At 48.4% G+C, this 24,837-nt stretch overlaps 1 protein-coding gene across 1 annotated transcript in view; it reads left to right on the top strand.

Annotated features, from left to right (window-relative positions):
* Window positions 1-1,949: 1,949 nt before the first annotated feature.
* LOC139394482 (intermembrane lipid transfer protein VPS13B-like) overlaps window positions 1,950-24,837 on the top strand; it is a 173,880-nt gene continuing 150,992 nt past the window's right edge. Inside the window, exons 1-3 of the mRNA XM_071142556.1 lie at window positions 1,950-2,124; window positions 11,038-11,088; window positions 11,174-11,277. Of these exons, the coding sequence (XP_070998657.1) occupies window positions 1,950-2,124; window positions 11,038-11,088; window positions 11,174-11,277 (330 nt within the window). The remainder of the gene's footprint in view (window positions 2,125-11,037; window positions 11,089-11,173; window positions 11,278-24,837) is intronic.

The raw sequence follows: 24,837 nt of genomic DNA, 5'->3' as shown, positions 1-24,837 counted from the left end.
GGAGGAGAGTAGAGAGAGGGGAGCGGAGAGGAGAGTAAGGGAGGGGAGAAGAGTAGGGGAGCGGAGAGGAGAGAGAGGGGAGCAGAGAGTAAGGGAGGGGAGGAGAGGTGAGGAGACTTGCTGCCATGAACCAATGTAGGTCTCAGTCAGGTCCAACAATGAGGTGGTTCTGAAATGGATTAGTTTGATTTTTGTATGGGTCCTAATCCCCTGAACCTCTGGATGGGTCCTAATCCCCTGAACCTATGGATGGGTCCTAATCCCCTGGACCTCTGGATGGGTCCTAACCCCCTGAACCTCTGGATGGATCCTAATCCCCTGGACCTCTGGATAGGTCCTAATCCCCTGAACCTCTGGATGGGTCCTAACCCCCTGAACCTCTGGATGGATCCTAATCCCCTGGACCTCTGGATGGGTCCTAATCCCCTGGACCTCTGGATGGGTCCTAACCCCCTGGACCTCTGGATGGGTCCTAATCCCCTGGACCTCTGGATGGGTCCTAATCCCCTGGACTTCTGGATGGGTCCTAATCCCCTGGACCTCTGGATGGGTCCTAATCCCCTGGACTTCTGGATGGGTCCTGGACTCCTGGATGGGTCCTGGATTTATGGATGGGTCATAACCCCCTGGACTCCTGGATGGGTCCTAACACCCTGGACTCCTGGATGGGTCCTAACACCCTGGACCTCTGGATGGGTCCTAACACCCTGGACTCCTGGATGGGTCCTAATACCCTGGACCTCTGGATGGGTTCTAATCCCCTGGACCTCTGGATGGGTCCTAATCCCCTGGACTTCTGGATGGGTCCTGGACTCCTGGATGGGTCCTGGATTTATGGATGGGTCATAACCCCCTGGACTCCTGGATGGGTCCTAACACCCTGGACCTCTGGATGGGTCCTAACACCCTGGACTCCTACATGGGTCCTAATACCCTGGACCTCTGGATGGGTCCTAACACCCTGGACTCCTGGATGGGTCCTAATCCCCTGGACCTCTGGATGGGTCCTAACCCCCTGGACTCCTGGATGGGTCCTGGACTTCTGGATGGGTCCTGGACCTCTGGATGGGTCCTAACCCCCTGGACTTCTGGATGGGTCCTAACCCCCTGGACTCCTGGATGGGTCCTAACCCCCTGGACTCCTGGATGGGTTCTAACCCCCTGGACTTCTGGATGGGTCCTGGACTACTGGATGGGTCCTGGACTACTGGATGGGTCCTAACCCCCTGGACTTCTGGATGGGTCCTAACCCCCTGGACTTCTGGATTGGTCCTAATCCCCTGGACTCCTGGATGGGTCCTGGACTTCTGGATGGGTCCTGGACTTCTGGATGGGTCCTGGACTTCTGGATGGGTCATAACCTCCTAGACTTCTGGATGGGTCCTAATCCCCTGGACTTCTACATGGGTCCTAATCCCCTGGACCTCTGGATTGGTCCTGGACTTCTGGATGGGTACTAATCCCCTGGACTTCTGGATGGGTCCTAACCTCCTGGACTTCTGGATGGGTACTAATCCCCTGGACTTCTGGATGGGTCCTAATCCCCTGGATTTATGGATGGGTCCTGGAAGTCTGGATGGGTCCTAATCCCCTGGACTTCTGGATGGGTCCTAACCCCCTGGACTTCTGGATGGGTCCTAATCCCATGGACTTCTGGATGGGTCCTAATCCCCTGGACTTCTGGATGGGTCCTAATCCCCTGGACTTCTGGATGGGTCCTAATCCCTTGGACTTCTGGATGGGTCCTAATCCCCTGGACTTCTGGATGGGTCCTGGACTTCTGGATGGGTCCTAATCCTCTGGACTTCTGGATGGGTCCTAATCCCCTGGACTTCTGGATGGGTCCTGGACTTCTGGATGGGTCCTAACCCCCTGGACTTCTGGATGGGTCCTGGACTTCTGGATGGGTCCTAACCTCCTGGACTTCTGGATGGGTCCTGGACTTCTGGATGGGTCCTAACCTCCTGAACTTCTGGATGGGTCCTAACCCTCTGGACTTCTGGATGGGTCCTAACCCCCTGGACTTCTGGATGGGTCCTAACCTCTTGGACTTCTGGATGGGTCCTAACCCCCTGGACTTCTGGATGGGTCCTAATCTCTTGGACTTCTCCCTCTACAACTGCTGTACTGGCTGATTGACCCCGTCCTCCTCTTAGGGTTCTTAGCCCTGCTCCCCTAACAAGCCAGACAGACATGCAGCCAGACAGGCAGCCAGCCAGCCAGGCAGGCAGGGCAAGCAGGCCAGAAGTCCAGAAGTCCAGGACCCACGTACAACATGAAACCACGTTCATTCACGTTAGAGGCCTGCTAGAGTTAGCGGCAGGCCGGCGGGCGAGTGCTATCCACCGTCGTAGTACGGATGAGGCCTGACCTGTAATGAAGCTGGCTAGCTATCCACCGTCGTAGTACGGATGAGGCCTGACCTGTAATGAAGCTGGCTAGCTATCCACCGTCGTAGTACGGATGAGGCCTGACCTGTAATGAAGCTGGCTAGCTATCCACCGTCGTAGTACGGATGAGGCCTGACCTGTAATGAAGCTGGCTAGCTATCCACCGTCGTAGTACGGATGAGGCCTGACCTGTAATGAAGCTGGCTAGCTATCCACCGTCGTAGTACGGATGAGGCCTGACCTGTAATGAAGCTGGCTAGCTATCCACCGTCGTAGTACGGATGAGGCCTGACCTGTAATGAAGCTGGCTAGCTATCCACCGCCGTAGTATGGATGAGGCCTGACCTGTAATGAAGCTGGCGAGCTTTATGAAACCGGTAGGATGCCCCTCTGGTCTCCAGGACCAGGGTTTATCCATCTAATGCATCTTCACTGTACTACAGAACATGGAGGAGTTTTTATATGAATTACACCCTTTTACTAATGTGCCCTGGTCTAAAGTAGTGTACTATATAGGGAATAGTGTGCCATTGGGTTATGGTCTATAGTAGTGCACTATATAGGGAATATGGTCCTGTTCTAAAGTAGTGCACTATATAGGGAATAGGGTTCCATTGGGTTCCGATCTATAGTAATGCACTATATAGGGAATAGGGTGCCATTGGGTTCTGGTCTATAGTAGTGCACTATATAGGGAATATGGTCCTGGTCTAAAGTAGTGCACTATATAGGGAATAGGGTCCTGGTCTAAAGTAGTGCACTATATAGGGAACAGGGTTCCATTGGGTTCCGATCTATAGTAATGCACTATATAGGGAATAGGGTGCCATTGGGTTCTGGTCTATAGTAGTGCACTATATAGGGAATATGGTCCTGGTCTAAAGTAGTGCACTATATAGGGAATAGGGCCCTGGTCTAAAGTAGTGCACTATATAGGGAATAGGGTTCCATTGGGTTCTGGTCTATAGTAGTGCACTATATAGGGAATAGGGTGACATTGGGTTCTGGTCTATAGTAGTGCACTATATAGGGAATAGGGCTATGGTCTATAGTAGTGCACTATATCGGGAATAGGGTGCCATTGGGTTCTGGTCTATAGTAGTGCACTATATAGGGCATAGGGTGCCATTTGGGACAGATAGTGTATATATACAGCCCTGCTCTGGTGCAGAGAAGTCACTTATAGTTGCGGGACCCCATCCAGCAGCCCACACAGCCAAGCCCTATTACCCAACCACAGTGTGGTCTACAGCAGGCTAGGAGATCAACCCACAGGCATGAGGTTATGGGTCCTCTGGGAGGGAGGGAGGGGGGGGAGGGAGAGAGAGAGAGGGAGGGAGACAGAGGGGGGGAGGGAGAGAGAGGGAGGGAGACAGAGGGGGGGAGGGAGAGAGAGGGAGGGAGACAGAGAGAGGGAGGGAGGGAAGGGAGAGAGACAGAGAGAGAGGGAGAGATGGAAGGAGGGAGGGAGGGAGGGAGGGAGGGAGGGAGGGAGGGGAGAAATTGAGAGAGAGGGGGAGAGGAGAGAAAGAGATGGGAGGGAGGACGTTGAGAGAGAGCAACATTAACATAGATCAGTCCCCCTATAGTTCCCCTAGAGTTACTCAACATTAACATAGATCAGTCCCCTAGAGTTACTCAACATTAACATAGATCAGTCCCCCTATAGTTCCCCTAGAGTTACTCAACATTAACATAGATCAGTCCCCTAGAGTTACTCAACATTAACATAGATCAGTCCCCCTATAGTTCCCCTAGAGTTACTCAACATTAACATAGATCAGTCCTCTAGAGTTACTCAACATTAACATAGATCAGTCCCCTAGAGTTACTCAACATTAACATAGTTCAGACCCACAACCCCCTCAGTCTGATACACCGTTACACCCCCCCAGTCTGATACACCGTTACCCCCCACCCTCTGTCTGATACACCGTTACCCCCCACCCTCAGTCTGATACACCGTTACCCCCCACCCTCAGTCTGATACACCGTTACCCCCCCCCACCCTCAGTCTGATGCACCGTTACCCCCCCACCCTCAGTCTGATACTACGTTACCCCCCCCCCCCCACTCTCAGTTTGATACTCCGTTACCCCCCCCACCCTCAGTCTGATACTCCGTTACCCCCCCCCCACCCTCAGTCTGATACTCCATTACCCCCCCACCCTCAGTCTGATACTCCGTTACCCCCCCACCCTCAGTCTGATCCTCCGTTACCCCCCCCCACTCTCAGTCTGATACTCCATTACCCCCCCACCCTCAGTCTGATACTCCGTTACCCCCCCACCCTCAGTCTGATACTCCGTTACCCCCCCACCCTCAGTCTGATACTCCGTTACCCCCCCCACCCTCAGTCTGATACTCCGTTACCCCCCCACCCTCACTCTGATACACCGTTACCCCCCCACCCTCAGTCTGATACATCGTTACCCCCCCACCCTCAGTCTGATACACCGTTACCCCCCCCACCCTCAGTCTGATACACCGTTACCCCCCCACCCTCAGTCTGATACTCCGTTACCCCCCCACCCTCAGTCTGATACACCGTTACCCCCCAGCCTCAGTCTGATACACCGTTACCCCCCCCACCCTCAGTCTGATACACCGTTACCCCCCCCACCCTCAGTCTGATACACCGTTACCCCCCCCCCCACCCTCAGTCTGATACTCCGTTACCCCCCACCCTCAGTCTGATACACCGTTACCCCCCCCCACCCTCAGTCTGATACACTGTAACCCCCCCAACCTCAGTCTGATACACCGTTAACCCCCCCCCCCTCCACCCTCAGTCTGATACACCGTTTACCCCCCACCCTCAGTCTGATACACCGTTACACCCCCCTCCCCCGCTCAGGGCTGAAACAGAAATAACCGGAGAGCGCCAAAGCCCCTCTGAACTCCCCAGGCTCATCAGATGTTCCGCTGCGTTCTCTTCATCGTTATTCCGAGACATTCCACGGCACGCCAGAGCCCTCTCCCTAATCCCCACGGCATGCTAGTCATTATCAATACCATCCCCTGGCATTACCTCAGCCACATATTGTTGCTAAAGATTATTAGTTAAGAATAAACTAAACCTCCTGAAAGTCTTGAGTTTCATAGAGATTTATCAAGAGGAAATGTTATTCTTGGCTTTGTGGGACACACTTTGAACACATGGCTACCTCAAAGGCTGAACACAGGAACATGGTTACTACCTGGGACTAGATGAGATATTCACTGTGTCCTCAAAGGCTGAACACAGGAACATGGTTACTACCTGGGACTAGATGAGATATTCACTGTGTCCTCAAAGGCTGAACACAGGAACATGGTTACTACCTGGGACTAGATGAGATATTCACTGTGTCCTCAAAGGCTGAACACAGGAACATGGTTACTACCTGGGACTAGATGAGATATACACTGTGTCCTCAGAGGCTGAACATGGTTACTACCTGGGACTAGATGAGATATACACTGTGTCCTCAGAGGCTGAACATGGTTACTACCTGGGACTAGATGAGATATACACTGTGTCCTCAAAGGCTGAACACAGGAACATGGTTACTACCTGGGACTAGATGAGATATTCACTGTGTCCTCAAAGGCGGAACACAGGAACATGGTTACTACCTGGGACTAGATGAGATATACACTGTGTCCTCAAAGGCTGAACACAGGAACATGGTTACTACCTGGGACTAGATGAGATATTCACTGTGTCCTCAGAGGCTGAACATGGTTACTACCTGGGACTAGATTAGATATTCACTGTGTCCTCAAAGGCTGAACACAGGAACATGGTTACTACCTGGGACTAGATGAGATATACACTGTGTCCTCAAAGGCTGAACACAGGAACATGGTTACTACCTGGGACTAGATGAGATATTCACTGTGTCCTCAGAGGCTGAACACAGGAACATGGTTACTACCTGGGACTAGATGAGATATACACTGTGTCCTCAAAGGCTGAACACAGGAACATGGTTACTACCTGGGACTAGATGAGATATACACTGTGTCCTCAAAGGCTGAACACAGGAACATGGTTACTACCTGGGACTAGATGAGATATTCACTGTGTCCTCAGAGGCTGAACACAGGAACATGGTTACTACCTGGGACTAGATGAGATATACACTGTGTCCTCAAAGGCTGAACACAGGAACATGGTTACTACCTGGGACTAGATGAGATATACACTGTGTCCTCAGAGGCTGAACATGGTTACTACCTGGGACTAGATGAGATATACACTGTGTCCTCAAAGGCTGAACACAGGAACATGGTTACTACCTGGGACTAGATGAGATATACACTGTGTCCTCAAAGGCTGAACACAGGAACATGGTTACTACCTGGGACTAGATGAGATATACACTGTGTCCTCAAAGGCTGAACACAGGAACATGGTTACTACCTGGGACTAGATGAGATATTCACTGTGTCCTCAAAGGCTGAACACAGGAACATGGTTACTACCTGGGACTAGATGAGATATTCACTGTGTCCTCAAAGGCTGAACACAGGAACATGGTTACTACCTGGGACTAGATGAGATATACACTGTGTCCTCAAAGGCTGAACACAGGAACATGGTTACTACCTGGGACTAGATGAGATATTCACTGTGTCCTCAAAGGCTGAACACAGGAACATGGTTACTACCTGGGACTAGATGAGATATTCACTGTGTCCTCAAAGGCTGAACACAGGAACATGGTTACTACCTGGGACTAGATTAGATATACACTGTGTCCTCAGAGGCTGAACATGGTTACTACCTGGGACTAGATGAGATATTCACTGTGTCCTCAAAGGCTGAACACAGGAACATGGTTACTACCTGGGACTAGATGAGATATACACTGTGTCCTCAAAGGCTGAACACAGGAACATGGTTACTACCTGGGACTAGATTAGATATACACTGTGTCCTCAAAGGCTGAACACAGGAACATGGTTACTACCTGGGACTAGATGAGATATTCACTGTGTCCTCAAAGGCTGAACACAGGAACATGGTTACTACCTGGGACTAGATGAGATATTCACTGTGTCCTCAAAGGCTGAACACAGGAACATGGTTACTACCTGGGACTAGATGAGATATTCACTGTGTCCTCAGAGGCTGAACATGGTTACTACCTGGGACTAGATGAGATATTCACTGTGTCCTCAAAGGCTGAACACAGGAACATGGTTACTACCTGGGACTAGATGAGATATTCACTGTGTCCTCAAAGGCTGAACACAGGAACATGGTTACTACCTGGGACTAGATGAGATATTCACTGTGTCCTCAAAGCCTGAACACAGGAACATGGTTACTACCTGGGACTAGATGAGATATACACTGTGTCCTCAAAGGCTGAACACAGGAACATGGTTACTACCTGGGACTAGATGAGATATTCACTGTGTCCTCAGAGGCTGAACATGGTTACTACCGGGGACTAGATGAGATATTCACTGTGTCCTCAAAGGCTGAACACAGGAACATGGTTACTACCTGGGACTAGATGATATATACACTGTGTCCTCAAAGGCTGAACACAGGAACATGGTTACTACCTGGGACTAGATGAGATATTCACTGTGTCCTCAGAGGCTGAACATGGTTACTACCGGGGACTAGATGAGATATTCACTGTGTCCTCAAAGGCTGAACATGGTTACTACCTGGGACTAGATGAGATATTCACTGTGTCCTCAAAGGCTGAACATGGTTACTACCTGGGACTAGATGAGATATACACTGTGTCCTCAGAGGCTGAACATGGTTACTACCTGGGACTAGATGAGATATACACTGTGTCCTCAGAGGCTGAACATGGTTACTACCTGGGACTAGATGAGATATTCACTGTGTCCTCAGAGGCTGAACATGGTTACTACCTGGGACTAGATGAGATATTCACTGTGTCCTCAAAGGCTGAACACAGGAACATGGTTACGACCTGGGACTAGATGAGATATACACTGTGTCCTCAGAGGCTGAACATGGTTACTACTGGGGACTAGATGAGATATTCACTGTGTCCTCAGAGGCTGAACACAGGAACATGGTTACGACCTGGGACTAGATGAGATATACACTGTGTCCTTAAAGGCTGAACACAGGAACATGGTTACTACCTGGGACTAGATGAGATATTCACTGTGTCCTCAAAGGCTGAACACAGGAACATGGTTACTACCTGGGACTAGATGAGATATTCACTGTGTCCTCAGAGGCTGAACATGGTTACTACCTGGGACTAGATGAGATATTCACTGTGTCCTCAGAGGCTGAACATGGTTACTACCTGGGACTAGATGAGATATTCACTGTGTCCTCAGAGGCTGAACACAGGAACATGGTTACGACCTGGGACTAGAAGAGATATTCACTGTGTCCTCAAAGGCTGAACATGGTTACTACCTGGGACTAGATGAGATATTCACTGTGTCCTCAAAGGCTGAACATGGTTACTACCTGACAGTAGGAACATGGTTACCACCTGGCAGTAGGAACATGGTTACTACCTGGCAGTAGGAACATGGTTACTACCTGACAGTAGGAACATGGTTACTACCTGACAGTAGGAACATGGTAACCACCAGGCAGTAGGAACATGGTTACTATCTGGTAGTAGGAACATGGTTACCACCTGGCAGTAGGAACATGGTTACTACCTGACAGTAGGAACATGGTTACCACCAGGCAGTAGGAACATGGTTACCACCAGGCAGTAGGAACATGGTTACTACCTGACAGTAGGAACATGATTACTACCTTGCAGTAGGAACATGGTTACTACCTGACAGTAGGAACAGGATAACCACCTGGCAGTAGGAACATGGTTACTATCTGGTAGTAGGAACATGGTTACCACCTGGCAGTAGGAACATGGTTACTACCTGACAGTAGGAACATGGTTACCACCAGGCAGTAGGAACATGGTTACCACCAGGCAGTAGGAACATGGTTACTACCTGACAGTAGGAACATGGTTACTACCTGACAGTAGGAACATGGTTACCACCAGGCAGTAGGAACATGGTTACTACCTGGCAGTAGGAACATGGTTACCACCTGGCAGTAGGAACATGGTAACTACCTGACAGTAGGAACATGGTTACTACCTGGCAGTAGGAACATGGTAACCACCTGACAGTAGGAACATGCTTACTACCTGACAGTAGGAACATGGTTACCACCTGGCAGTAGGAACATGGTTACTACCTGACAGTAGGAACATGGTTACTACCTGACAGTAGGAACATGGTTACCACCAGGCAGTAGGAACATGGTTACTACCTGGCAGTAGGAACATGGTTACTACCTGACAGTAGGAACATGGTTACCACCTGGCAGTAGGAACATGGTTACTACCTGGCAGTAGGAACATGGTTACTACCTGACATTAGGAACATGGTTACTACCTGGCAGTAGGAACATGGTTACCACCTGGCAGTAGGAACATGGTTACCACCTGACAGTAGGAACATGGTTACTACCTGACAGTAGGAACATGGTTACTACCTGACAGTAGGAACATGGTTACTACCTGACAGTAGGAACATGGTAACCACCAGGCAGTAGGAACATGGTTACCACCAGGCAGTAGGAACATGGTTACTACCTGACAGTAGGAACATGGTAACCACCAGGCAGTAGGAACATGGTTACTACCTGGCACTAGGAACATGGTTACTACCTGACAGTAGGAACATGGTTACCACCTGGTAGGAACATGGTTACCACCTGGCAGTAGGAACATGGTTACTACCTGGCAGTAGGAACATGGTTACCACCAGGCAGTAGGAACATGGTTACTACCTGACAGTAGGAACATGGTTACTACCTGGCAGTAGGAACATGGTTACTACCTGGCAGTAGGAACATGGTAACCACCTGGCAGTAGGAACATGGTTACTACCTGACAGTAGGAACATGGTTACTACCTGACAGTAGGAACATGGTTACTACCTGACAGTAGGAACATGGTTACTACCTGACAGTAGGAACATGGTAACCACCAGGCAGTAGGAACATGGTTACCACCAGGCAGTAGGAACATGGTTACTACCTGACAGTAGGAACATGGTAACCACCAGGCAGTAGGAACATGGTTACTACCTGGCACTAGGAACATGGTTACTACCTGACAGTAGGAACATGGTTACCACCTGGCAGTAGGAACATGGTTACTACCTGGCAGTAGGAACATGGTTACCACCAGGCAGTAGGAACATGGTTACTACCTGACAGTAGGAACATGGTTACTACCTGGCAGTAGGAACATGGTTACTACCTGGCAGTAGGAACATGGTAACCACCTGGCAGTAGGAACATGGTTACTACCTGACAGTAGGAACATGGTTACCACCTGGCAGTAGGAACATGGTTACTACCTGGCAGTAGGAACATGGTTACCACCTGGCAGTAGGAACATGGTTACCACCTGGCAGTAGGAACATGGTTACCACCTGGCAGTAGGAACATGGTTACCACCTGGCAGTAGGAACATGGTTACCACCTGGCAGTAGGAACATGGTTACTGCCTGGTAGTAGGAACATGGTTACCTGATTCACAACCTTACTTGGGCCGTGTTCTTGGTCAGCGTTCAGGGCATAGTGGTGAACCTGCTGTTCTGTATGGGTTGTCTGTAGGTGCTGTGTTCCTGGTCAGCGTTCAGGGCATTGTGGTGAACCTGCTGTTCTGTATGTGTTGTCTGTAGGTGCTGTGTTCCTGGTCAGCGTTCAGGGCATTGTGGGTAACCTGCTGTTCTGTATGTGTTGTCTGTAGGTGCTGTGTTCCTGGTCAGCGTCCAGGGCATTGCTGTGAACCTGGATCCAGTCTTCAGTACATGGATCCTCCACCAGCCTCAGAAGAGGAGCAGCAGGCAACAGGTAGAACACACACACACACACACACACACACCCCGTTGGACATTCTGTACCATGAGCTATTTACACAGGACAGACAATCTACACAGGGCAGACAATCTACACAGGGCAGACAATCTACACAGGACAGACAATCTACACAGGACAGACAATCTACACAGGACAGACAATCTACACAGGACAGACAATCTACACAGGACAGATAGAGAGGCTGGTTGGATATTACACAGGTTCAACCTATAGAGGACAGATAGAGAGGCCGGTTGGATAGAGGACAGATAAAGAGGCTGGTTGGATATTACACAGGTTCCGCCTTAGAGAGGCTGGTTGGATATTACACAGGTTCAGCCTTATAGAGGACAGATAGAGAGGCTGGTTGGATAGAGGACAGATAGAGAGGCTGGTTGGATATTACACAGGTTCAGCCTTATAGAGGACAGATAGAGAGGCTGGTTGGACATTACACAGGTTCAGCCTTATAGAGGACAGATAGAGAGGCTGGTTGGATATTACACAGGTTCCGCCTTAGAGAGGACAGATAGAGAGGCTGGTTGGACATTACACAGGTTCAGCCTTATAGAGGACAGATAGAGAGGCTGGTTGGATAGAGGACAGATAGAGAGGCTGGTTGGATATTACACAGGTTCAGCCTTATAGAGGACAGATAGAGAGGCTGGTTGGACATTACGCAGGTTCAGCCTTATAGAGGACAGATAGAGAGGCTGGTTGGACATTACACAGGTTCAGCTTTATAGAGGACAGATAGAGAGGCTGGTTGGATATTGCACAGGTTCAGTCTTATAGAGGACAGATAGACAGGCTGGTTGGACATTACACAGGTTCAGCCTTATACAGGACAGATAGAGAGGCTGGTTGGATAGAGGACAGATAGAGAGGCTGGTTGGATAGAGGACAGATAGAGAGGCTGGTTGGATAGAGGACAGATAGAGAGGCTGGTTGGACATTACACAGGTTCAGCCTTATAGAGGACAGATAGAGAGGCTGGTTGGACATTACACAGGTTCATCCTTATACAGGACAGATAGAGAGGCTGGTTGGATATTACACAGGTTCATCCTTATACAGGACAGATAGAGAGGCTGGTTGGACATTACACAGGTTCATCCTTATACAGGACAGATAGACAGGCTGGTTGGATATTACACAGGTTCAGCTTTATACAGGGCAGATAGACAGGCTGGTTGGATATTACACAGGTTCAGCCTTATAGAGGACAGATAGACAGGCTGGTTGGACATTACACAGGTTCAGCCTTATAGAGGACAGATAGAGAGGCTGGTTGGACATTACACAGGTTCAGCCTTATAGAGGACAGATAGAGAGGCTGGTTGGACATTACACAGGTTCAGCCTTATAGAGGACAGATAGAGAGGCTGGTTGGATATTACAGGTTCAGCGTTATAGAGGACAGATAGACAGGCTGGTTGGACATTACACAGGTTCAGCCTTAGAGAGGACAGATAGAGAGGCTGGTTGGACATTACACAGGTTCAGCCTTATACAGGACAGATAGAGAGGCTGGTTGGACATTACACAGGTTCAGCCTTATAGAGGACAGATAGAGAGGCTGGTTGGATATTACACAGGTTCCGCCTTAGAGAGGACAGATAGAGAGGCTGGTTGGACATTACACAGGTTCAGCCTTATACAGGACAGATAGAGAGGCTGGTTGGATAGAGGACATATAGAGAGGCTGGTTGGATATTACACAGGTTCAGCCTTATAGAGGACAGATAGAGAGGCTGGTTGGACATTACGCAGGTTCAGCCTTATAGAGGACAGATAGAGAGGCTGGTTGGACATTACACAGGTTCAGCCTTATACAGGACAGATAGAGAGGCTGGTTGGATAGAGGACAGATAGAGAGGCTGGTTGGATAGAGGACAGATAGAGAGGCTGGTTGGATAGAGGACAGATAGAGAGGCTGGTTGGACATTACACAGGTTCAGCCTTATAGAGGACAGATAGAGAGGCTGGTTGGACATTACACAGGTTCAGCCTTATAGAGGACAGATAGACAGGCTGGTTGGACATTACACAGGTTCAGCCTTATAGAGGACATATAGAGAGGCTGATTGGATAGAGGACAGATAGAGAGGCTGGTTGGACATTACACAGGTTCAGCCTTATAGAGGACAGATAGAGAGGCTGGTTGGATAGAGGACAGATAGAGAGGCTGGTTGGATATTACACAGGTTCAGCCTTATACAGGACAGATATAGAGGCTGGTTGGACATTACACAGGTTCAGCCTTATACAGGACAGATAGGCAGGCTGGTTGGACATTACACAGGTTCATCCTTATACAGGACAGATAGAGAGGCTGGTTGGACATTACACAGGTTCAGCCTTATACAGGACAGATAGACAGGCTGGTTGGACATTACACAGATTCAGCCTTATACAGGACAGATAGAGAGGCTGGTTGGACATTACACAGGTTCAGCCTTATACAGGACAGATAGACAGGCTGGTTGGACATTACACAGGTTCAGCCTTATAGAGGACAGATAGAGAGGCTGGTTGGACATTACACAGGTTCAGCCTTATACAGGACAGATAGACAGGCTGGTTGGACATTACACAGGTTCAGCCTTATAGAGGACAGATAGACAGGCTGGTTGGACATTACACAGGTTCAGCCTTATACAGGACAGATAGACAGGCTGGTTGGACATTACACAGGTTCAGCCTTATACAGGACAGATAGACAGGCTGGTTGGATAGAGGACATATAGACAGGCTGGTTGGATAGAGGACAGATAGACAGGCTGGTTGGACATTACACAGGTTCAGCCTTATACAGGACAGATAGAGAGGCTGGTTGGACATTACACAGGTTCAGCCTTATACAGGACAGATAGAGAGGCTGGTTGGACATTACACGGGTTCATCCTTATACAGGACAGACAGAGAGGCTGGTTGGACATTACACAGGTTCAGCCTTATAGAGGACATATAGAGAGGCTGGTTGGATAGAGGACAGATAGAGAGGCTGGTTGGTTAGAGGACAGATAGAGAGGCTGGTTGGATATTACACAGGTTCAGCCTTATAGAGGACAGATAGACAGGCTGGTTGGACATTACACAGGTTCAGCCTTATAGAGGACATATAGAGAGGCTGGTTGGATAGAGGACAGATAGAGAGGCTGGTTGGTTAGAGGACAGATAGAGAGGCTGGTTGGACATTACACAGGTTCAGCCTTATAGAGGACAGATAGAGAGGCTGGTTGGATAGAGGACAGATAGAGAGGCTGGTTGGTTAGAGGACAGATAGAGAGGCTGGTTGGATATTACACAGGTTCAGCCTTATACAGGACAGATAGAGAGGCTGGTTGGACATTACACAGGTTCAGCCTTATACAGGACAGATAGACAGGCTGGTTGGACATTACACAGGTTCATCCTTATACAGGACAGATAGAGAGGCTGGTTGGACATTACACAGGTTCAGCCTTATACAGGACAGATAGACAGGCTGGTTGGATATTACACAGGTTCAGCCTTATACAGGACAGATAGAGAGGCTGGTTGGACATTACACAGGTTCAGCCTTATACAGGACAGATAGACAGGCTGGTTGGACATTACACAGGTTCAGCCTTATACAGGACAGATAGACAGGCTGGTTGGACATTACACAGGTTCATCCTTATACAGGACAGATAGAGAGGCTGGTTGGACATTACACAGGTTCAGCCTTATACAGGACAGATAGAGAGGCTGGTTGGACATTACACAGGTTCAGCCTTATACAGGACAGATAGACAGGCTGGTTGGACATTACACAGGTTCAGCCTTATAGAGGACAGATAGAGAGGCTGGTTGGACATTACACAGGTTCAGCCTTATACAGGACAGATAGACAGGCTGGTTGGACATTACACAGGTTCAGCCTTATAGAGGACAGATAGACAGGCTGGTTGGACATTACACAGGTTCAGCCTTATACAGGACAGATAGACAGGCTGGTTGGACATTACACAGGTTCAGCCTTATACAGGACAGATAGACAGGCTGGTTGGATAGAGGACAGATAGACAGGCTGGTTGGATAGAGGACAGATAGACAGGCTGGTTGGACATTACACAGGTTCAGCCTTATACAGGACAGATAGAGAGGCTGGTTGGACATTACACAGGTTCATCCTTATACAGGACAGACAGAGAGGCTGGTTGGACATTACACAGGTTCAGCCTTATAGAGGACATATAGAGAGGCTGGTTGGATAGAGGACAGATAGAGAGGCTGGTTGGTTAGAGGACAGATAGAGAGGCTGGTTGGATATTACACAGGTTCAGCCTTATACAGGACAGATAGAGAGGCTGGTTGGATATTACACAGGTTCCGCCTTAGAGAGGACAGATAGAGAGGCTGGTTGGACATTACACAGGTTCAGCCTTATAGAGGACAGATAGAGAGGCTGGTTGGATAGAGGACAGATAGAGAGGCTGGTTGGATATTACACAGGTTCAGCCTTATAGAGGACAGATAGACAGGCTGGTTGGACATTACACAGGTTCAGCCTTATACAGGACAGATAGAGAGGCTGGTTGGATAGAGGACAGATAGAGAGGCCTGGTTGGATAGAGGACAGATAGAGAGGCTGGTTGGATAGAGGACAGATAGAGAGGCTGGTTGGACATTACACAGGTTCAGCCTTATAGAGGACAGATAGAGAGGCTGGTTGGACATTACACAGGTTCAGCCTTATACAGGACAGATAGACAGGCTGGTTGGACATTACACAGGTTCAGCCTTATAGAGGACAGATAGACAGGCTGGTTGGACATTACACAGGTTCAGCCTTATACAGGACAGATAGACAGGCTGGTTGGACATTACACAGGTTCAGCCTTATACAGGACAGATAGACAGGCTGGTTGGATAGAGGACATATAGACAGGCTGGTTGGATAGAGGACAGATAGACAGGCTGGTTGGACATTACACAGGTTCAGCCTTATACAGGACAGATAGAGAGGCTGGTTGGACATTACACAGGTTCAGCCTTATACAGGACAGATAGAGAGGCTGGTTGGACATTACACGGGTTCATCCTTATACAGGACAGACAGAGAGGCTGGTTGGACATTACACAGGTTCAGCCTTATAGAGGACATATAGAGAGGCTGGTTGGATAGAGGACAGATAGAGAGGCTGGTTGGTTAGAGGACAGATAGAGAGGCTGGTTGGATATTACACAGGTTCAGCCTTATAGAGGACAGATAGACAGGCTGGTTGGACATTACACAGGTTCAGCCTTATAGAGGACATATAGAGAGGCTGGTTGGATAGAGGACAGATAGAGAGGCTGGTTGGTTAGAGGACAGATAGAGAGGCTGGTTGGACATTACACAGGTTCAGCCTTATAGAGGACAGATAGAGAGGCTGGTTGGATAGAGGACAGATAGAGAGGCTGGTTGGTTAGAGGACAGATAGAGAGGCTGGTTGGATATTACACAGGTTCAGCCTTATACAGGACAGATAGAGAGGCTGGTTGGACATTACACAGGTTCAGCCTTATACAGGACAGATAGACAGGCTGGTTGGACATTACACAGGTTCATCCTTATACAGGACAGATAGAGAGGCTGGTTGGACATTACACAGGTTCAGCCTTATACAGGACAGATAGACAGGCTGGTTGGACATTACACAGGTTCAGCCTTATACAGGACAGATAGACAGGCTGGTTGGATATTACACAGGTTCAGCCTTATACAGGACAGATAGAGAGGCTGGTTGGACATTACACAGGTTCAGCCTTATACAGGACAGATAGACAGGCTGGTTGGACATTACACAGGTTCAGCCTTATACAGGACAGATAGACAGGCTGGTTGGACATTACACAGGTTCATCCTTATACAGGACAGATAGAGAGGCTGGTTGGACATTACACAGGTTCAGCCTTATACAGGACAGATAGAGAGGCTGGTTGGACATTACACAGGTTCAGCCTTATACAGGACAGATAGACAGGCTGGTTGGACATTACACAGGTTCAGCCTTATAGAGGACAGATAGAGAGGCTGGTTGGACATTACACAGGTTCAGCCTTATACAGGACAGATAGACAGGCTGGTTGGACATTACACAGGTTCAGCCTTATAGAGGACAGATAGACAGGCTGGTTGGACATTACACAGGTTCAGCCTTATACAGGACAGATAGACAGGCTGGTTGGACATTACACAGGTTCAGCCTTATACAGGACAGATAGACAGGCTGGTTGGATAGAGGACAGATAGACAGGCTGGTTGGATAGAGGACAGATAGACAGGCTGGTTGGACATTACACAGGTTCAGCCTTATACAGGACAGATAGAGAGGCTGGTTGGACATTACACAGGTTCATCCTTATACAGGACAGACAGAGAGGCTGGTTGGACATTACACAGGTTCAGCCTTATAGAGGACATATAGAGAGGCTGGTTGGATAGAGGACAGATAGAGAGGCTGGTTGGTTAGAGGACAGATAGAGAGGCTGGTTGGATATTACACAGGTTCAGCCTTATACAGGACAGATAGAGAGGCTGGTTGGATATTACACAGGTTCCGCCTTAGAGAGGACAGATAGAGAGGCTGGTTGGACATTACACAGGTTCAGCCTTATAGAGGACAGATAGAGAGGCTGGTTGGATAGAGGACAGATAGAGAGGCTGGTTGGATATTACACAGGTTCAGCCTTATAGAGGACAGATAGAGAGGCTGGTTGGACATTACGCAGGTTCAGCTTTATAGAGGACAGATAGAGAGGCTAGTTGGATATTGCACAGGTTCAGTCTTATAGAGGACAGATAGACAGGCTGGTTGGACATTACACAGGTTCAGCCTTATACAGGACAGATAGAGAGGCTGGTTGGATAGAGGACAGATAGAGAGGCCTGGTTGGATAGAGGACAGATAGAGAGGCTGGTTGGATAGAGGACAGATAGAGAGGCTGGTTGGACATTACACAGGTTCAGCCTTATAGAGGACAGATAGAGAGGCTGGTTGGACATTACACAGGTTCATCCTTATACAGGACAGATAGAGAGGCTGGTTGGATATTACACAGGTTCATCCTTATACAGGACAGATAGAGAGGCTGGTTGGACATTACACAGGTTCATCCTTATACAGGACAGATAGACAGGCTGGTTGGATATTACACAGGTTCAGCCTTATACAGGGCAGATAGACAGGCTGGTTGGATATTACACAGGTTCAGCCTTATAGAGGACAGATAGAGAGGCTGGTTGGACATTACACAGGTTCAGCCTTATAGAGGACAGATAGAGAGGCTGGTTGGACATTACACAGGTTCAGCCTTATAGAGGACAGATAGAGAGGCTGGTTGGATATTACAGGTTCAGCCTTATAGAGGACAGATAGACAGGCTGGTTGGACATTACACAGGTTCAGCCTTATAGAGGACAGATAGAGAGGCTGGTTGGACATTACACAGGTTCAGCCTTATAGAGGACAGATAGAGAGGCTGGTTGGATATTACACAGGTTCCGCCTTAGAGAGGACAGATAGAGAGGCTGGTTGGACATTACACAGGTTCAGCCTTATACAGGACAGATAGAGAGGCTGGTTGGACATTACACAGGTTCAGCCTTATAGAGGACAGATAGAGAGGCTGGTTGGATATTACACAGGTTCCGCCTTAGAGAGGACAGATAGAGAGGCTGGTTGGACATTACACAGGTTCAGCCTTATACAGGACAGATAGAGAGGCTGGTTGGATAGAGGACAGATAGAGAGGCTGGTTGGATATTACACAGGTTCAGCCTTATAGAGGACAGATAGAGAGGCTGGTTGGACATTACGCAGGTTCAGCCTTATAGAGGACAGATAGAGAGGCTGGTTGGACATTACACAGGTTCAGCCTTATACAGGACAGATAGAGAGGCTGGTTGGATAGAGGACAGATAGAGAGGCTGGTTGGATAGAGGACAGATAGAGAGGCTGGTTGGATAGAGGACAGATAGAGAGGCTGGTTGGACATTACACAGGTTCAGCCTTATAGAGGACAGATAGAGAGGCTGGTTGGACATTACACAGGTTCAGCCTTATAGAGGACAGATAGACAGGCTGGTTGGACATTACACAGGTTCAGCCTTATAGAGGACATATAGAGAGGCTGGTTGGATAGAGGACAGATAGAGAGGCTGGTTGGACATTACACAGGTTCAGCCTTATAGAGGACAGATAGAGAGGCTGGTTGGATAGAGGACAGATAGAGAGGCTGGTTGGATATTACACAGGTTCAGCCTTATACAGGACAGATAGAGAGGCTGGTTGGACATTACACAGGTTCAGCCTTATACAGGACAGATAGACAGGCTGGTTGGACATTACACAGGTTCATCCTTATACAGGACAGATAGAGAGGCTGGTTGGACATTACACAGGTTCAGCCTTATACAGGACAGATAGACAGGCTGGTTGGACATTACACAGATTCAGCCTTATACAGGACAGATAGAGAGGCTGGTTGGACATTACACAGGTTCAGCCTTATACAGGACAGATAGACAGGCTGGTTGGACATTACACAGGTTCAGCCTTATAGAGGACAGATAGAGAGGCTGGTTGGACATTACACAGGTTCAGCCTTATACAGGACAGATAGACAGGCTGGTTGGACATTACACAGGTTCATCCTTATAGAGGACAGATAGACAGGCTGGTTGGACATTACACAGGTTCAGCCTTATACAGGACAGATAGACAGGCTGGTTGGACATTACACAGGTTCAGCCTTATACAGGACAGATAGACAGGCTGGTTGGATAGAGGACAGATAGACAGGCTGGTTGGATAGAGGACAGATAGACAGGCTGGTTGGACATTACACAGGTTCAGCCTTATACAGGACAGATAGAGAGGCTGGTTGGACATTACACAGGTTCATCCTTATACAGGACAGACAGAGAGGCTGGTTGGACATTACACAGGTTCAGCCTTATAGAGGACATATAGAGAGGCTGGTTGGATAGAGGACAGATAGAGAGGCTGGTTGGTTAGAGGACAGATAGAGAGGCTGGTTGGATATTACACAGGTTCAGCCTTATAGAGGACAGATAGACAGGCTGGTTGGACATTACACAGGTTCAGCCTTATAGAGGACATATAGAGAGGCTGGTTGGATAGAGGACAGATAGAGAGGCTGGTTGGTTAGAGGACAGATAGAGAGGCTGGTTGGACATTACACAGGTTCAGCCTTATAGAGGACAGATAGAGAGGCTGGTTGGATAGAGGACAGATAGAGAGGCTGGTTGGTTAGAGGACAGATAGAGAGGCTGGTTGGATATTACACAGGTTCAGCCTTATACAGGACAGATAGAGAGGCTGGTTGGACATTACACAGGTTCAGCCTTATACAGGACAGATAGACAGGCTGGTTGGACATTACACAGGTTCATCCTTATACAGGACAGATAGAGAGGCTGGTTGGACATTACACAGGTTCAGCCTTATACAGGACAGATAGACAGGCTGGTTGGACATTACACAGGTTCAGCCTTATACAGGACAGATAGACAGGCTGGTTGGATATTACACAGGTTCAGCCTTATACAGTACAGATAGAGAGGCTGGTTGGACATTACACAGGTTCAGCCTTATACAGGACAGATAGACAGGTTGGTTGGACATTACACAGGTTCAGCCTTATACAGGACAGATAGACAGGCTGGTTGGACATTACACAGGTTCATCCTTATACAGGACAGATAGAGAGGCTGGTTGGACATTACACAGGTTCAGCCTTATACAGGACAGATAGAGAGGCTGGTTGGACATTACACAGGTTCAGCCTTATACAGGACAGATAGACAGGCTGGTTGGACATTACACAGGTTCAGCCTTATAGAGGACAGATAGAGAGGCTGGTTGGACATTACACAGGTTCAGCCTTATACAGGACAGATAGACAGGCTGGTTGGACATTACACAGGTTCAGCATTATAGAGGACAGATAGACAGGCTGGTTGGACATTACACAGGTTCAGCCTTATACAGGACAGATAGACAGGCTGGTTGGACATAACACAGGTTCAGCCTTATACAGGACAGATAGACAGGCTGGTTGGATAGAGGACAGATAGACAGGCTGGTTGGATAGAGGACAGATAGACAGGCTGGTTGGACATTACACAGGTTCAGCCTTATACAGGACAGATAGAGAGGCTGGTTGGACATTACACAGGTTCATCCTTATACAGGACAGACAGAGAGGCTGGTTGGACATTACACAGGTTCAGCCTTATAGAGGACATATAGAGAGGCTGGTTGGATAGAGGACAGATAGAGAGGCTGGTTGGTTAGAGGACAGATAGAGAGGCTGGTTGGATATTACACAGGTTCAGCCTTATACAGGACAGATAGAGAGGCTGGTTGGACATTACACAGGTTCAGCCTTATACAGGACAGATAGACAGGCTGGTTGGACATTACACAGGTTCATCCTTATACAGGACAGATAGAGAGGCTGGTTGGACATTACACAGGTTCAGCCTTATACAGGACAGATAGACAGGCTGGTTGGACATTACACAGGTTCAGCCTTATACAGGACAGATAGACAGGCTGGTTGGATATTACACAGGTTCAGCCTTATACAGGACAGATAGAGAGGCTGGTTGGACATTACACAGGTTCAGCCTTATACAGGACAGATAGACAGGCTGGTTGGACATTACACAGGTTCAGCCTTATACAGGACAGATAGACAGGCTGGTTGGACATTACACAGGTTCATCCTTATACAGGACAGATAGACAGGCTGGTTGGACATTACACAGGTTCAGCCTTATACAGGACAGATAGACAGGCTGGTTGGACATTACACAGGTTCAGCCTTATAGAGGACAGACAGACAGGCTGGTTGGACATTACACAGGTTCAGCCTTATAGAGGACAAATAGAGAGGCTGGTTGGATAGAGGACAGATAGAGAGGCTGGTTGGTTAGAGGACAGATAGAGAGGCTGGTTGGATATTACACAGGTTCAGCCTTATACAGGACAGATAGAGAGGCTGGTTGGACATTACACAGGTTCAGCCTTATACAGGACAGATAGACAGGCTGGTTGGACATTACACAGGTTCATCCTTATACAGGACAGATAGAGAGGCTGGTTGGACATTACACAGGTTCAGCCTTATACAGGACAGATAGACAGGCTGGTTGGACATTACACAGGTTCAGCCTTATACAGGACAGATAGACAGGCTGGTTGGATATTACACAGGTTCAGCCTTATACAGGACAGATAGAGAGGCTGGTTGGACATTACACAGGTTCAGCCTTATACAGGACAGATAGACAGGCTGGTTGGACATTACACAGGTTCAGCCTTATACAGGACAGATAGACAGGCTGGTTGGACATTACACAGGTTCATCCTTATACAGGACAGATAGACAGGCTGGTTGGACATTACACAGGTTCAGCCTTATACAGGACAGATAGACAGGCTGGTTGGACATTACACAGGTTCAGCCTTATAGAGGACAGACAGACAGGCTGGTTGGACATTACACAGGTTCAGCCTTATAGAGGACAGATAGACAGGCTGGTTGGACATTACACAGGTTCAGCCTTATACAGGACAGATAGACAGGCTGGTTGGACATTACACAGGTTCATCCTTATACAGGACAGATAGACAGGCTGGTTGGACATTACACAGGTTCAGCCTTATACAGGACAGATAGACAGGCTGGTTGGACATTACACAGGTTCAGCCTTATAGAGGACAGATAGAGAGGCTGGTTGGACATTACACAGGTTCAGCCTTATACAGGACAGATAGAGAGGCTGGTTGGACATTACACAGGTTCAGCCTTATACAGGACAGATAGAGAGGCTGGTTGGACATTACACAGGTTCAGCCTTATACAGGACAGATAGAGAGGCTGGTTGGACATTACACAGGTTCAGCCTTATACAGGACAGATAGAGAGGCTGGTTGGACATTACACAGGTTCAGCCTTATAGAGGACAGATAGACAGGCTGGTTGGACATTACACAGGTTCAGCCTTATACAGGACAGATAGACAGGCTGGTTGGACATTACACAGGTTCATCCTTATACAGGACAGATAGACAGGCTGGTTGGACATTACACAGGTTCAGCCTTATACAGGACAGATAGACAGGCTGGTTGGACATTACACAGGTTCAGCCTTATAGAGGACAGATAGAGAGGCTGGTTGGACATTACACAGGTTCAGCCTTATACAGGACAGATAGACAGGCTGGTTGGACATTACACAGGTTCAGCCTTATACAGGACAGATAGAGAGGCTGGTTGGACATTACACAGGTTCAGCCTTATAGAGGACAGATAGAGAGGCTGGTTGGACATTACACAGGTTCAGCCTTATACAGGACAGATAGAGAGGCTGGTTGGACATTACACAGGTTCAGCCTTCTAGAGGACAGATAGAGAGGCTGGTTGGATAGAGGACAGATAGAGAGGCTGGTTGGATATTACACAGGTTCAGCCTTATAGAGGACAGATAGAGAGGCTGGTTGGACATTACACAGGTTCAGCCTTATACAGGACAGATAGAGAGGCTGGTTGGACATTACACAGGTTCAGCCTTATACAGGACAGATAGAGAGGCTGGTTGGACATTACACAGGTTCAGCCTTATACAGGACAGATAGACAGGCTGGTTGGACATTACACAGGTTCAGCCTTATACAGGACAGATAGACAGGCTGGTTGGACATTACACAGGTTCAGCCTTATAGAGGACAGATAGAGAGGCTGGTTGGACATTACACAGGTTCAGCCTTATACAGGACAGATAGACAGGCTGGTTGGACATTACACAGGTTCAGCCTTATACAGGACAGATAGAGAGGCTGGTTGGACATTACACAGGTTCATCCTTATAGAGGACAGATAGACAGGCTGGTTGGACATTACACAGGTTCAGCCTTATAGAGGACAGACAGAGAGGCTGGTTGGACATTACACAGGTTCAGCCTTATACAGGACAGATAGACAGGCTGGTTGGACATTACACAGGTTCAGCCTTATACAGGACAGACAGAGAGGCTGGTTGGACATTACACAGGTTCAGCCTTATACAGGACAGACAGAGAGGCTGGTTGGACATTACACAGGTTCAGCCTTATAGAGGACAGACAGAGAGGCTGGTTGGACATTACACAGGTTCAGCCTTATACAGGACAGATAGACAGGCTGGTTGGACATTACACAGGTTCATCCTTATACAGGACAGATAGAGAGGCTGGTTGGACATTACACAGGTTCAGCCTTATACAGGACAGATAGAGAGGCTGGTTGGACATTACACAGGTTCAGCCTTATACAGGACAGATAGACAGGCTGGTTGGACATTACACAGGTTCAGCCTTATAGAGGACAGATAGAGAGGCTGGTTGGACATTACACAGGTTCAGCCTTATACAGGACAGATAGACAGGCTGGTTGGACATTACACAGGTTCAGCCTTATAGAGGACAGATAGACAGGCTGGTTGGACATTACACAGGTTCAGCCTTATAC

This window comes from Oncorhynchus clarkii, unplaced genomic scaffold (genome assembly GCF_045791955.1).
Source record: "Oncorhynchus clarkii lewisi isolate Uvic-CL-2024 unplaced genomic scaffold, UVic_Ocla_1.0 unplaced_contig_10305_pilon_pilon, whole genome shotgun sequence".
NCBI classification, from domain to species: Eukaryota; Metazoa; Chordata; class Actinopteri; order Salmoniformes; family Salmonidae; genus Oncorhynchus; species Oncorhynchus clarkii.
The sequence above is the reverse complement of the archived record's forward strand: the minus strand, read 5'-3'. Positions and strand labels throughout refer to the sequence as shown.